General features: G+C 37.1%; 1 protein-coding gene across 2 annotated transcripts in view; it reads right to left on the bottom strand.

Moving 5' to 3' along the window:
* Positions 1 to 420: 420 nt before the first annotated feature.
* cacna2d3a (calcium channel, voltage-dependent, alpha 2/delta subunit 3a) overlaps positions 421 to 14,978 on the bottom strand; it is a 104,974-nt gene continuing 90,416 nt past the window's right edge. For both annotated transcript variants that reach the window (XM_009304342.5, XM_021478512.3), the window contains 11 exons: positions 14,585 to 14,646; positions 13,256 to 13,300; positions 13,107 to 13,169; positions 12,408 to 12,478; positions 11,491 to 11,566; positions 7,806 to 7,858; positions 7,625 to 7,680; positions 7,220 to 7,334; positions 5,730 to 5,842; positions 4,773 to 4,855; positions 421 to 4,081 (listed from right to left, as the gene is read on the bottom strand). In XM_009304342.5, coding sequence (XP_009302617.1) covers positions 3,992 to 4,081; positions 4,773 to 4,855; positions 5,730 to 5,842; positions 7,220 to 7,334; positions 7,625 to 7,680; positions 7,806 to 7,858; positions 11,491 to 11,566; positions 12,408 to 12,478; positions 13,107 to 13,169; positions 13,256 to 13,300; positions 14,585 to 14,646 — 827 coding nt within the window. In that variant the 3' untranslated portion in view covers positions 421 to 3,991. The remainder of the gene's footprint in view (positions 4,082 to 4,772; positions 4,856 to 5,729; positions 5,843 to 7,219; positions 7,335 to 7,624; positions 7,681 to 7,805; positions 7,859 to 11,490; positions 11,567 to 12,407; positions 12,479 to 13,106; positions 13,170 to 13,255; positions 13,301 to 14,584; positions 14,647 to 14,978) is intronic.

The raw sequence follows: 14,978 nt of genomic DNA, 5'->3' as shown, positions 1-14,978 counted from the left end.
GACATAAACCCAATTGAGAATCTGCTTTTCTACTGGCTTATTACTTGCCTATTACTAAGATAAATAAAAAAAACATTGTAAAAATATTTATCAAGTATGATCTTATTCTTCATCCCTAATCCAACCCAAAAGCTAAACCCAACTACATAACTGTTAAAAAGCAGATAATTACTTGTTTATTGTGCTAAATGTCGATGATTTGTTAATAGCATTAAGTGTGCATTAGAATAATATGTGTGGCTAAATGTCTTCATGCAAAATCATTTATTTTTAACATCCTAATGAATTTTGGCATAAATGAAAAATTCATATTTTACATCATACAGTGTAATTTTGGCTGTAAAGAAATCCATGCAACAGAAGACAAAATGGGTAAAAATAATTGCATAAAATAAATAGTCATTAAACATAAAAAAGCTCTTTATTTTTAAAAAGCTTTTATTTCAAAAGTACACAAACTGGTTGTATTTCATGTTGTAAGGCAACGTTCACACAGAACATCCACACTTATTACACTACTGCATTTTCACAGTCATGGCTGAAAATCATATTACTTAAAGGGGCAGTTCACGCAAACATCTGAACTGACTCATCACTTAAATCACACTCAGCTGGTTCAAAACTCTGAGTTCCTTCTGTTGAACACAAAACAAAATATGCAGGAGAAATCGACATCCATAGTGGGAATAAAAAATATGATGTAAATAAATGTGTTTTTATTGCAGCATTCTTCAGTACATGTTCCTTTGTGCTCAACAGACGAAATTCACACAGGTGTGAAACAAGTGAGCAAATAATAACTTATAGTCAAGCCTGAAATTATTGATATGCCCGACAAATCCTGACTTAAAGTTACTTTTATTTAATCAGCAAGTTGATTTTTTTTGACCGGAAATTACACAAAAGATAGTAAGATGAAGAACAAAAGGCATCGCTGTGGAAGTTTTACAGTGGCCTAGCCAGAGTCCTGACTTAAACCTGAATGAGAATCTTCTTTTATACTGGTTGATTTCATGTCTATTATTAGGATATTAATCATGAATAAAGTAGTATTTTATTGTGCTAAAAGTCTTATGAGTTAATGGTAATGAGTTAATAGTCTTAAAAGTTAGCGGTTTATTAATAGCGTGAAAAGTGAAAGTGTAAAACAAACAAACAAACAGATAAATGAATGAATAAATAAATAAATAATATGGTAAGCAAAATAAACCTTACTATTATTGCATTTTCGACTCATTATTTCTGAAAACAACACAATATTCTATGCTTGTCTAGAAAATGCTTCTTGATTTAAATTATTTTGAGATATTTGGACTAGAAACAAGACAAAAACTCAAAGTAAGTGTGAAAGACTTCATAGTTAAAGCTGAATGGGCAAAAACAGATATAGATTTCTATAAAGATATAGAAATGCAACAATCTAATAAACAATTACAGAAAGTGTTTGACTGCTGTAATAGCCAATAAAGGCTTGTCTATTGATTATTGAGAAGGGTATAAATCATTTTAGACATGCTACTTTTTCTTCAAATGTAAATAAAAGCTGAGAATTTTTGCTTTTGTTTCACAAAGATGCCTCTTGAAATCACACTGAACTGAGCTAAACTGAACTGAACTGAACTTAAACACTAAAAACTGAACTACACTGTTCCAGTTACTATGACCATTTATGTGAAGCTGCTTTGACACAATCTACATTGTAAAAGCGCTATACAAATAAAGCTGAATGGAATTGAATTGAATTGAATTGAACATCATCTTATTATCTTTTGAGACAAGCCTGTGTCATTTCCGGTCTTAAAAAAAACAACCCAGGCTCATTCTGATTATGTACCTCTGTATACATTTCTGGAGAGCGATAAATACGGTCCAGGAGCTACATTTTTTGCAGTTTTTGTTTTCATTAATTCACCAGAGGCTGCTGTGTACGCTTTTTCAGTTCTCAAATTTTTCTTGCGAGTGCCATTCTCGCCTGCTGTTCTCTCGTAAATCCACCAGAGGGTGCTGCTGTCTGACTGACTCACCCTCCTCCTTCCCTAAACCCAATAGAAAAGAGAAGCCCTCGCCTGATTTTTACCACGTTTTCAGATTTTACCACATTCTCACCCTGTTATTTACTTGTTTATGTTTTGGCTTGTTTTTATCTTGCCTGTTTTCTGGAATCGTTCTTTGCTCGACTCAAACCCTGTTGTTGTGACTAACTCCTCTCTGCGTCTCAAGTCCGCTGACGTATATGCTGAGCTACTGGACAAACTAGTAATAGCAGGAAAGTTATCCATACAGAGGCAAGCGGTCAGCTTGTAAGCGAGAAATGGAATGACGTCATACCGTATGTATACGGGGGTACGTAATCACAATAAGCCTGTGTTGGAAAAACAGGTTGAGCAAAAATAACTTTAATCGAAATTAGCCTTATTGAAAAAATTATTCCTCGCATTTACTAATTTATTTAAAGGGTTAAGTGGTTGCAAACAATTTATACGGGCTGAATTTTAACAAACAAGTTAACTTTAGTAATGTTCAACCTAATTTGTGTAAATTCAGCTCTTTATAAATTGTTTACAACCCCTTAACCCTTAAAATAATTTATTAATATAATGAATCATGTTTTTTCAGTGCAGGGGTATGAATAATTTCAGGCTTAACTGTGCATTTTTGCAACCCAAGCTCATTCTGAAAGTGTACCTCTGTATACATTTCTGGAGAGCGCCAAATACGTCCCAGGAGCTACATTTGTTTGCAGTTTCAGTTCTCACATAAATCCACCAGAGGCGCTGTTGACCGAATGTTTGATTGAATCACTGACCGACTGACCCACCCTCCTCCTCCCCTAAACCCAACCAATAGTGTTCTCAAAAGCACCGATTGACCCGCTCACCGTCTTCCATATACCCAAATGACGGTTTTCAAAAGCAAACAGAAAAAGAAAAGCCCTCATCTGATTTTTAACACGTTTTACCGCATTCTTACCCTGTTATTTACTCGTTTATTTTCATTTTTAATTCTGTTTATGTCCTACCTGCTTTCTGGAACCGTTCTTCAGAGGACTCCAACCCTGTCATTGTGGTCATCTCCTCTCTACATTGCAAGTCCAATGACGAACATGGCGAGCTAACTGAACAAACTGGTAACAGCAGGAAAGCCATTCATATGGAGGTAAGCAGTCAGCTGGTAGCGTGAAAAGTAACGGCATCAAACCGCCTCGTAGCGTTCGTTTTAAAGACCAAAGAAAAGACTCAAGATGCAGCCATACGTAGTTCTGGATACATAATTCACGATCTCCAGAAATATATACGGGGTACATGTTCACATTGAGCCTGTGTTGCATTTTAATGTGAACTGTCCCTTTAATGCGAATCTAAAAGTTATGACACGACTCTTGTATTGGTACAGTAGATATGAATGAATCCTACCTGAATGTAATAAATCAGCACAGTACTTAGACTCCCGTAGCCTTGTCTGTAAATGTTTCCTATGGAGCCTTTTCACAAGACTATTATGACATGTTTAACAACATCTTAAATCTTAACATTTCTTTTAAATGCATGAAAAATTATGTGTATTTATGTGTGTATTATGTCATCTTTGCCTCAAATGTGTGTGCGGTGGTGTGTAATGCATGGCAGCAGGACAGTAAATCTGACATGATTCTCTCTTCCGACTGCCGTTATCAGTCACACTATTATTTCCTCTTTCCCAAAGTCTTGAGAACACCATCCTGGAGTTTTTCTGTCTCTATTTCAGCTAATATGATTGTAAATAATGATGTGTTGTCCTCTCGCATTCACTGCGCTCTGAGTTTACCAACTATGACCCCTTCAATGCTGAGAAACGCGCACATGTGGAAAGGCTCCATTGACTAGAAGTGCACATAAAATATGGACAATATTAAAAAGCGGTTCATCAACAGGTGATTTGAGAGTTCGGGTGTAAATAAATTGACGACTGATGGGTTTTTGCATGCTGGACACTGGGTCAAACTGGGTTTTCATCACCTGCTGAAGATGGAGATTATTAGCACTAGAAGAGCTGGAGAGGATGGAGACAGACTGACTGAACCACCGCACTCCATTGAGTTCTCCTGCAGATCGAGACAAAAAAAATACAGCAGAATTAATATTATTACACTCTGAAATCTGACATTTATGCATGCAGTTTTTCCCTATGTACAGAAGTCAGAATTATTTACCCAAATGATGTTTCTCAGATTCAGGAATTGTTCACAGTGTTTCCTCTAATATTTGTTCTTCTGGAGAAAGTCTGATTTGTTTTATTTCGGCTAGAATAAAAGCAGTTTTTAATTGTTTTAAAGCTATTTTAAGGTCAATATTATTAGCCCTTCAGCAATATTAGTGTTGGATTGTCTCCAGAACAGAGTTATACAATGACTAATTACCCTAACTTTACCCTAATTACCCTAGTTATGTCACTTTAAGCTGAATACTAGTGTCTAAATGTGCACACTTAAAACCAATTTTGATAAACTATTAATAATTATCCCTAAATGCAAAGCTTATTTCAGGAAATTAGTCTAATTTTAAGAGTTTGCTTGTGATACTTCGCACATTTCATTTCATGAATAAATCTTGAACAGAGCTATTCAAGTGTTATACGACAAATGCTGGACCATTCTGACTACATTAGCACTAATCTGGACGTGATATTTCATCTGAAAGCATTTCCAGGAGTCAAACACTGAATTAAAATGCACATTTCTAAGCACTTTTTTGTCAAAAATACTGAGTGTGTGTGTGTGTGTTTTGTGTTTGTACCTCATGATGGAATGGATGGCACGTGTCTGGACGTCTTCTGTCCTTCTGAAACTTCAGCCGCTCACATTTCAGAGACTCATTATGTGCACTGAAGTCAAGGGATGAACAGGAGAGCTGGAAAATGCTTTACGATTCAGAATGCATTCATTTCACCTGCTGGTTGACATTAAAACTAAAATGATTGTGCAAAACAAGTGCTGTGCAAATGAAATCAGCATGAACCTTTATTAATTATTAGTTTTAAAATGAGTAGAATGTGTGTGTGTGCTCTGTATATATATTAATGTGAGCACATGCACACATAATCTACAAAATTAAAAATTAAAACACTTACATGTTTGCATTTAATTTGTATATGCATGCATATTTTGAGTCTCCAAAAGTACTATATTTAAAAAATAAAGAAGCTTTAATAAAACTGTTTTGAATAATAAAACAAATTGTGTGAATTAATCAATAAAAGCAGTGGTTGTTTGTGTAATCAATGACATTTAGTCTTGTAAATATGAGCTTAAAGACTCCACTATTGCTATTTTGTACTGTCCCACCTCTTGAATCATGCATTCAGCTTCAAATATCATTGAATAATAAAGTCTAATTTTCATATTTCATGTTTTTAAATTAATATTTGCATGAAACATCAAGTATTCCCAGTATTATTTGTAATTAAAGCAATACAAATGGTTTAAAACAAGTTTCACAAATCTGTCATAAGTTCAACAACAATTATTAACAACCAAATTTAGCATGTTGCATTAGTTTACATTAATAATGGCTTCAGTTTGCTGTAAATTATACATTTATTATACATTTGTTATTCGAGTTTAAGGAAAATGAATGGAAAACGCTTGAAATGTCCAAGAAAAGTGAGTATTGACATGCACAGTAGAGAAATAGAAAGTAAATACAAATAGCCAGGATTAATCAGTAAAATGACGCTGCTTTTCTTAAGGATATACATGATTTCGACAGGCTCCATGGTCACGGGTCCGAAGTCGCTGCAGTCACATGTGTTATCAATGACCACCATGAAGAGATTACTGCTGGGAATCTGCTGAATCACAAACGATCTGCAAATCAAACATGGAAAAGACTGCGTGAAAGTGTCCTCCAGGGGTCGCCAGTGCTGTATGTAAACTATATCCAGGCTATTGTGTGTTCGTAAAGCATATTTATATGTGCAAACTCTATATCTGCATATTCATCGATGTATATTAAATTAAATATGGAGTAATGGATTATCTTTTTAATCATCATCTTCACAACTACTTCAGGTTAAAGCTTGTAGTAGTTTAATTGAGTTTTATTTTCCCCATTTACATAAGATTGTGTCCCGTTTAGTTTGAATTATTGATATTTTCTGAGCAATGTATAAATTAAACAAAATTGTATTAAATTCAATTCAAGCTAGTTCAAATAAAATAAAATAATTAAATATATAAAATATATGTTAATAAATAAATTTAATAAATAAAACACATTGACCCCAGTTTAATTTTATTAAGTTATATTTCTCTGAGCAATATCTAAATTAAATTAAATTACTGTTAAGTTAGTTCAAATAAAATAAATAAAAATGTATTTACATAAATACATAAAACTATTATACATTTTCCACAGTTTAACTTTACTTAGTTGCATTTCTGAGCAATACATGAATTAAAATAAATTATAATAAATTACATTTAAGTTAGTTTAAATAAAATATAATTTATTTAAATAATAAAATAAATTAAACTCTCATACATTTTCTCCATAACTTATAGAACACACCCAGATAAATGTCTCTTTTGGTGATATTAAATATTAATAATAATTTAATAAAATTAATAATATTTAACCCTATGGGGTCTGAGGGCTGTTGGGGCCATGGAGAAGTTTTGGCATGCCACAAAATTTGTTTTTTCCGCTTTCTTTTAAACATGCTAAAGGTTAAAATTTGATAATAATTAATTCAGAACAAAACTTGTTGCAATTTCATGTAAGCTTACCTTTTTAAGAATAAAATTATATATGCCTAGTTAGTAAAAAAAATGAGAAAAAAGTACAGGATGTGAAAGGCCAGAATTTACTACAAAATCACCCTGTCCAAAATTCAACAACAAATTCATTCATTCATTCATTTATTCATTCATTTTCTTGTCGGCTTAGTCCCTTTATTAATCCAGGGTCTCCACAGCGGAATGAACCACCAACTTATCCAGCAGGTTTTTACGCAGCGGATGCCCTTCCAGCTGCAACCCATCTCTGGGAAACAACAACAAATTGATTTACTATTTATTGAGACACTCTTTCTTTGTTATGAGGTCAATAAATCAGGGGTTTCCTACATCACAACCAGAACTGAAAGGAGTATTTCAGAATTATGTGTACGTGAACGAACAACACAAAAGCTGTGATGTGTGTGTATGTTTTCGTTTCTGTGTGTGTGTGAGTGCAGCACATACTTCACACAGCTTTCACAGTCAATATTGCCCACAGTCTCTTTAATGGTGCGCTCGGACACGAAGGCTGGATACTCGGTGTCGCAGGGAACCAGCAGAGTTCTGCCTCCTCTGTGAGCTGCGGAGAAAAGATTTTCTTCAGCACATTTCTAAACATAATAGATTGATAAACATTATCTTTGCCATGATGACAGCACATTATATTTGACTAGATATTCATTCATTCATTCACTTTCTTTTCGGCTTAGTCCCTTTATTAATCAGGGGTTGCCACAGCGGAATGAACCACCAACTTATCTAGCATATGTTTTACGCAGCGGACGGCCTTCCAGCTGCAACCTAGTACTGGGAAACACACACACACACACACACACACACACACACACACACACACAGTATCCGTCATACCTGTAATGGTGAGGTCAGAGTGCCACCAGCTGTACAGGTTAAACTCAACCAGGAATCTGCAAGACCAAATCAAATAATTAAGGGAGGATGACTCTAGAAAAGTAAACAGGACAACATAAAGAATACAAACGAAAACACTACACAGATAAGTCATCGATTTATGACCAGATCAGCGTCTTACATGACAAACTCCGTCAGGAGCCATCGGATAGCTGCGAACAGAGCAAAGTAGGGCTGCAGGGAGAGAACAACAACCAATCAAACACGCAGACACAGACCAGGTTAGAAGATGTTGGAAGAAAGATCAAGATCTAATAATGCAATTCAGATAAAGATTAAAGAATAAATATGATGATAAATATGAATCAAAAAGTATGAGAAACTGCTAAATTCTGGATATTTTTGACAGTGTAGACTGGTTTCACCACTTCTGTTTTTGTCCTCATACACATGTTCAAATCTCCTGATCTTTATTAGTGGCTTTCAGTGTTCGATAGCAATCGATACTGACATTTTAATCGATACCAGACATTTGAGAGCATGTTCTTAAACACCACTGATCGGCCGTCGTGACCATGTGCTCATCAGAAATGACTGTGATTGGCTGACATTATTAATCAAACGACAACGACAAGGACAAAACCCCTCACTGCTCTCCACTGAAGGACTACTGTAGCTTTAATAACAAGCAAGTCGAGTTTAATTCTTAAAGTGAAGATGCTTGATTCATTCAACCCGGGCTCATTGTGGAAATGTAGCCCCGCCGACGTTTCTGCGGACCGCGATTTACGTCCCGGGAGGTACGTATTCGAGCGTTTTTTGTTTTCGAGCATCCGCGAGAGGCCGCTGTGTGCGTTTTTTTCCCGTCTCGGGTGCCTCTCGGGAGCAAGCGCCGGTCGCGCAAAAGCCCTCGTCTTCGATTCCTACCGCGTTTTCAGATCCCGCCGCGTTCTCTCCCTTATTTTTCGGATTACATTTTTCGTCTTACCTGATTTTCGGAACCTGCTGTTCCCCGGACTCGATCCAGGCCGTTGTCCCCGCGGCCGGCTCCGGCTCCTCCTCCTCCTCCGGGGCCATGCTGTGACAATCTGGACAAACTGGTTGCATCGGGAAAGCCCTCCATTCGGAGGCGAACCGTCGGCCGGCAAGCGCGAAGAGGAGGGGCGGAGCGACGCCAAACCGCCCAGCAGCGTTCGCTCGAAAAGAACTAAACAAGGCCTTACGTACCTCCGGCCACGTAAATCGCAGTCTCCAGAAACGTCCGCGGGGCTACGTTTCCAGAATGAGCTTGGGTTGGATTCAGTAGTAAAGTCTGATATTTATTTTATTCCCATGATTGATGGAACTTTTTGTTAGTTTGTCCCATTCTGCTTCAGTATTAAGGAATGTGAATGATCTCTGATGTACTGTCAACCTTATTTACAGGGAGAAAAACTATATATAGTCCAAAATGTTTTAGACGGGCGGCACGGAGGCTCAGTGGGTAGAACTGTCGCCTCATAGCAAGAAGGTTGCTGGTTTGAGTCCCGGCTTGGTCAGTTTTCTGTGTGGAGTTTGCATGTTCTCCCCGTGTTGGTGTGGGTTTCCTCCGGGTGCTCCGGTTTCCCCCTCAGTCCAATCACATGCGCTATAGGGGAATTGTTTATCTAAAGTGGTCGTAGTGTATGAGTGTGTGTGTGTGTGTAAGGGTGTTTATCAGTACTGGGTTGTGGCTGGAAGGGCATCCACTGCGTAAAACATATGCTGGAATAGTTGGTGGTTCATTCTGCAGTGCGACCTCTGAAATAGAGACTAAGCCGAAGGAAAATGAATGGTTGAATAATCATGACTATGATGTTTCCATAATCGAGCCGCTATACTCTATATGTAATGTACACACTTTTCTTTTGGATGCGATCACTCTTTGGAGGAGCTCCAGACGTCTTACAGTAAATCCTCTCAGGGCGGATTCACAGCTCACATGAAGTGTTTATACAGATATATACAGATCAAGTGTGTAAATCAGCCTCTCAGAGTGGAAAAGCAGGGCGCAGACACCCACATCTCTGGCATCTGTGCCCACAGTGAAGCCTATGAGGATCGGGCTCTCCTTTGGGCTGTTCCAGAACTTTGGCTCGGTTGGCTGCTTTGCTCCACAAATGAGCCCAGAGTCCTCGCTGTCTCTCTTTTTGGGTATCTTTCACCAAATGAGGGTTGATGTTGACTTGTGACTGAAAAGAAATGACTTTTTGGTGAAGTAAAATCTTAGAAATGTCCTCCCATAATTTTTCAATTATAATATCAGGTGTCTGCTGTATATTTTTGACGGTAAATATTGAATATTTACACATTTACTTGATGTAATATAAGAAATGAGTGGAAGGAGTTTAATATTAATATTCATTTACTTGTTATATTTAAATATTAGCTAATCGTTGCAAATCTAGTATTATTAAGTACATTTTAATAATGGATATGTCGTAATGGACGCATGCGACTGAATTATTTTGAGAAAAAAAGCAATGGTGTGTGTTTGAGAGAAGGATAGATTTGTTTAGTTTTGTTTCTATCTATGTGTGTATCACATACACATTCATTCATTTTCTTGTCAGCTAAGTCCATTTATTAATCTGGGGTCGTCACAGCGGAATGAACCGCCAACATATTCAGCATATCTTTTTATGCAGTGGATGCACTCACACTCATACACTACATACAATTTAGCCTACCCAATTCACCTGTACGTGTGTTTGGAGTGTAAGGGAAACCGGAGCACCCAGAGGAAACCCACACGAACGTGGGGAGAACATGCAAACTCCACACAGAGACACCAAATGACCCGGCCGAGACTCAAACCAGTGATCTTCTTGCTGTGAGGCGACAGAACTACCTTCGGCGCCACCGCATCACCTCACTAATACATATTGTTATATATATACATAACACACACACACACACACTCACACACACACACACACACACACACACACACACACAGATTATTATAAAACAAACTTTTATTTTGCGATTAATAGTGATTAATCTTTTTCCAGTACTAACTTTCACATCCAACCCAGGCTCATTCGGAAAACGTAGCCCAGCGGATGTTTCGGGAGACCGCGATTTACGTGGAGGTACTTATGGCTGCATATCGTTTTTTTTCAAGCGAACGCTACGGGGCGGTGTGACGCCGCTCCTCTTTGCGCTTGCCGGCATGGCTCACCTCCGTGTGGAGGGCTTTCCCACCGCAACCAGTTTGTCCGGTTAGCTCATCGTGTTACCTTGGTGGAGCGGAGTCTTGGAGGAGGAGGAGCCAGCCGTGGTGAGGACCGGGTTCGAGTCCAGGGAAGAGCAGTTCCCGAAAATCAGGTAAGACAAAAAACAGAATCCAATAAATAAAGCGAACGAGTTCGTGACGAGGCGAGACTACGGCGAAATCCGAAAACGCTGGTAAAATCAGACGAGGGCTTTTCTTTTTCTGGACGGCTTTTGTAAATCATTGCTTGGGTTTAGGGAAGATGGAGTAGGGTGGCTGGGTTGGTCGATAGGCCGGCCGCCCAGTCAATCCCTCAGTTATTGAGTCAGTCGGACAGACGGTCGCTCGACAGCGGCCTCTGGCGGCTTTATGCGAGAACAGCGCAGGAGCGAACGGTGCGCGCTCGAGATAGGCGTTCGAGACGCAAAAAAGCGTGCACAGTGACCTCTCGCGGATTCGCAAAAACAAAAAATGCACAAATACGCACCTCCTGGGACGTATTTCGCGGCCTCCAGAAGCGTCCGCGGGGCTACGTTTCCAGAATGAGCCTAGGTTGTTCACATCTTCATGAAGGCTGTGCACATTTAGGGTCGTCCTTTCTAATAAGGAGATGTGATTGCAGTGTACTCACGTGTAGAAGTGTGTGTGCTGTGTCGCTGGTCTGCGCATACACCCTACAGATGGCCCGGTAGTCATACAGATTCACCCTGAAACACACACACACACACATCTGCTGAGTCCTCATTCTGGTCACGATAAAGAAACACTCAGAGCATCATACTGCTGTGGAAGATGGACATGCTCATGACAAGTCTGTGTGTGTGTGTGTGTGTGTGTGTGTGTGTGTCAGTATAAATCTTCTTTGTTCAGCTTTCAGGAGATCGCAAAAAAAAAAAGACACTTCCTTTACTTGAGTGTGTGTGCGTGCATGTGTGTGTGTGTGTGTTTACATGTGTGGTCTGAACTGGCCTTCTTTTACGTCACATTAACTTGTAAATCAGAGATAATTATAGCCGTTGCTCGCAGCTCTTTCTGTTCTTCAAGCACTGATGTGTGAGTCAGCTCACATTCATGTGTGTGTGTGTGTGTGTGTGAGCAGCTTTGAGTTTGTGTTGACCTTCTGTTGTCGATATGACCATGTACATCAGCACAGAAGTTCAGTGTAATCTATCAGAGGTCTCTATTTCAGATGTCACCACAGCGGAATGAACCGCCAACTTATCCAACATATGTTTTCGGATGGTGGATGCACTTCCGGCTGCAACCCAGTTCTGGGAAACACCCACACACTCACTTACACACGCACACTCATACACTACGGCAAGTGTAGTTGATCAGTTCCCCTATAGCGCATGTGTTTGGACTGTGGGGGAAACCAGAGCACCCGGAGGAAACCCACACCAACACAGGGAGTACCAGCTGGAAGGGCATCCCCTGTGTAAAACATATGCTGGAATAGTTGGTGGTTCATTCCACTGTGGTGACCCCTGATGAATAAAGGGACTAAGCAGAAGGAAAATGAATGAATGAACTGCTTTACAGACACACCTCTTAAATGAGCCCATTGACACCAGTTTGCCCATCACCGCTCCTTCAGGCTCTCCAAAAAACACACCAGTCTGAAAGACACACAGCACACGGTAAACATCACAATCATACCAGCTTAAAACTAAGAACTTTAAACCAATTACATACAGTATAAATTCATACAGATGAAGTCAGAATTATTAGCCCTGCTGAATTATTAATTATTAATCCCCCCCATTGACTAGATATTCTTCAAGACACTATTATTCAGCTTAAAGTGACATGTAAAGGCTTCACTAGGGTAATTAGGGTAAAGTTAGGGTAATTAGGCAAGTCATTGTAGAACAGTGGACAATCCAACACTAATATTGCTGAAGGGGCGAATAATATTGACCTTAAAATGGCTTTAAAGCAATTAAAAACTGCTTTATTCTAGCTGAAATAAAACAAATCAGACTTTTTCCAGAAGAACAAATATTAGAGGAAACACTGAACAATTCATTGCTTTGTCAAACAGCATTTGGGAAATACTTGAAAAAGAAAATAAATGACAGGAGGGCGAATAATTCTGATTTCAACTGTATATTCTTTGCCTGCTTTCTGAATGGAAGTCAACGTTACAGTAAGACCGGATTTAACCTATGAAATCAATGCACTATACAGCACCTTTAAATATTCAGGAGCAGATATCAATCACTACCTCAAATAAAAGTCTCTTACCAAAGACTGATCCTCGGCCACAATAATAAATCCATTATTATCTATGAGGTAGCAGCTGATGTCCTACACATCACAGGGGAACAGAAGGACATCAGTTTAATGTGACTATTACAGAGAAAGAGGTAAGAATGTTAAATGCGGACACTCACATCGTTATCACAGCTGATTGAACACTTTCCATCAAGCGCCGCACACTGAAATATGCAAGACAGAAAACAAACACTGAAATACACATAATAATAGAAGACAGAAAACACTGTAAGGGCAGAAAACAACATTATGAGTAAAATAAGTACGTTTCATTTTTTCATTACTTTCTTGTTAGCCCTTTGGGTCTTAGAAAAGCGTGTTATTAATAAAATGTATTATTATTATTGTTATATTACATTTATAACACTACATAACACCAAAGTTACATATAATATTCATTCATTCATTCATTCATTCATCCACACACAGTGGTTAGTGTTTGTGTGTGTGTGAATGAGTGTGTATGGGTATTTGCCAGTACTGGGTTGCAAAGGGAAAGGGCATCCTTTGTTCATCATTTATTTATTAATTAATTCATTCATTCGTTTACTCATTTATATACCTATTCATCCATGCATTTTATAATTATTCTTATTTATTCATTCAGTTGCTTGTTTATTTATTTATTTATTCATTCATTCATCTATTCATTTGTATTGTTATTCACCCATTCATTTATTAATTATACATTTATTTCTTCATTTATTAATTTACTCATTCATTCATTTACTGATTTACATGGTAATTTATTCATTCATTCATCTATTCATTTATTTGTTAATTATTCATTTATTAATTATTCATTTATTTATTTACTCTATTATTTATTTATTCATTCATTCATTCATAAATTTACTCATTTATATAGTTGTTTATAATTCATTCATTCATTCATTATTAATTATTTATTTATTTACTCTATTATTTATTTATTCATTCATTCATTCATACTTACATTTACTCATTTATATAGTTGTTCATAATTCATTCATTCATTCATTTTTTATTAAATATTCATTTATTTATTTATTTATTTACTCTATTATTTATTTATTTATTCATTCATTCATACATTTACTCATTTATATAGTTGTTCATAATTCATTCATTCATTTTTTATTAATTATTCATTTATTTATTCATTTATTTATTTATTTACTCTATTATTTATTTATTTATCTATTTATTCATTAATACATTTACTCATTTATATAGTTGTTCATAATTCATTCATTCATTCATTTTTTTATTATTCATTTATTTATTATTTAATCATTCATTTATTCATTGACTCATTTATTTATTTATTTATTTATTTATTAATCCATTCATTTATTCAGTCGTTCATTTACACATTTATATAGTTATTCATTCATTCATTCATTAATTGTCATTTATTTGTTCATTTATTCATTCATTCTTTTATTAATAATTGATTAAAAAGTTACCTGTCTGCTGGCGGTCCAGAACTTCCTCTGAAAGAACTCTAGCTTCATCTGAATACCTACAGCTGAGCAAACCAAAGCAAGACGTCAGAACACTTTGAGTGGCACTTCATTTTAAAGCACACCTATTCTGCCCCTTTACATAAGATGTAAAATGTGTCTCTTTAAATGCAAATGAGATTGTGCTGTTTTCAGAAGAGGGCGGAGCTACAGATGCCTGTGTGTCAGCATAGTGGCAGATTCAAAAACAAGACTTAAGTTGTATGCAAATGAGGGAGAGATGGTCACTAGTGGGCGGGGCTAATCCTCCTCTGATGACATGTACAAATGGAGAGGGTTTAATTTTTATAATTAAAGGTATTTATTAAGCCCCTTTATCTCAATTAACACGCTTGAT

The sequence above is a fragment of the Danio rerio genome, chromosome 8 (genome assembly GCF_049306965.1).
Source record: "Danio rerio strain Tuebingen ecotype United States chromosome 8, GRCz12tu, whole genome shotgun sequence".
Classification (NCBI taxonomy): domain Eukaryota; kingdom Metazoa; phylum Chordata; class Actinopteri; order Cypriniformes; family Danionidae; genus Danio; species Danio rerio.
Note: the sequence above shows the minus strand (reverse complement) of the source record. Positions and strands in the feature narration are given on the sequence as shown.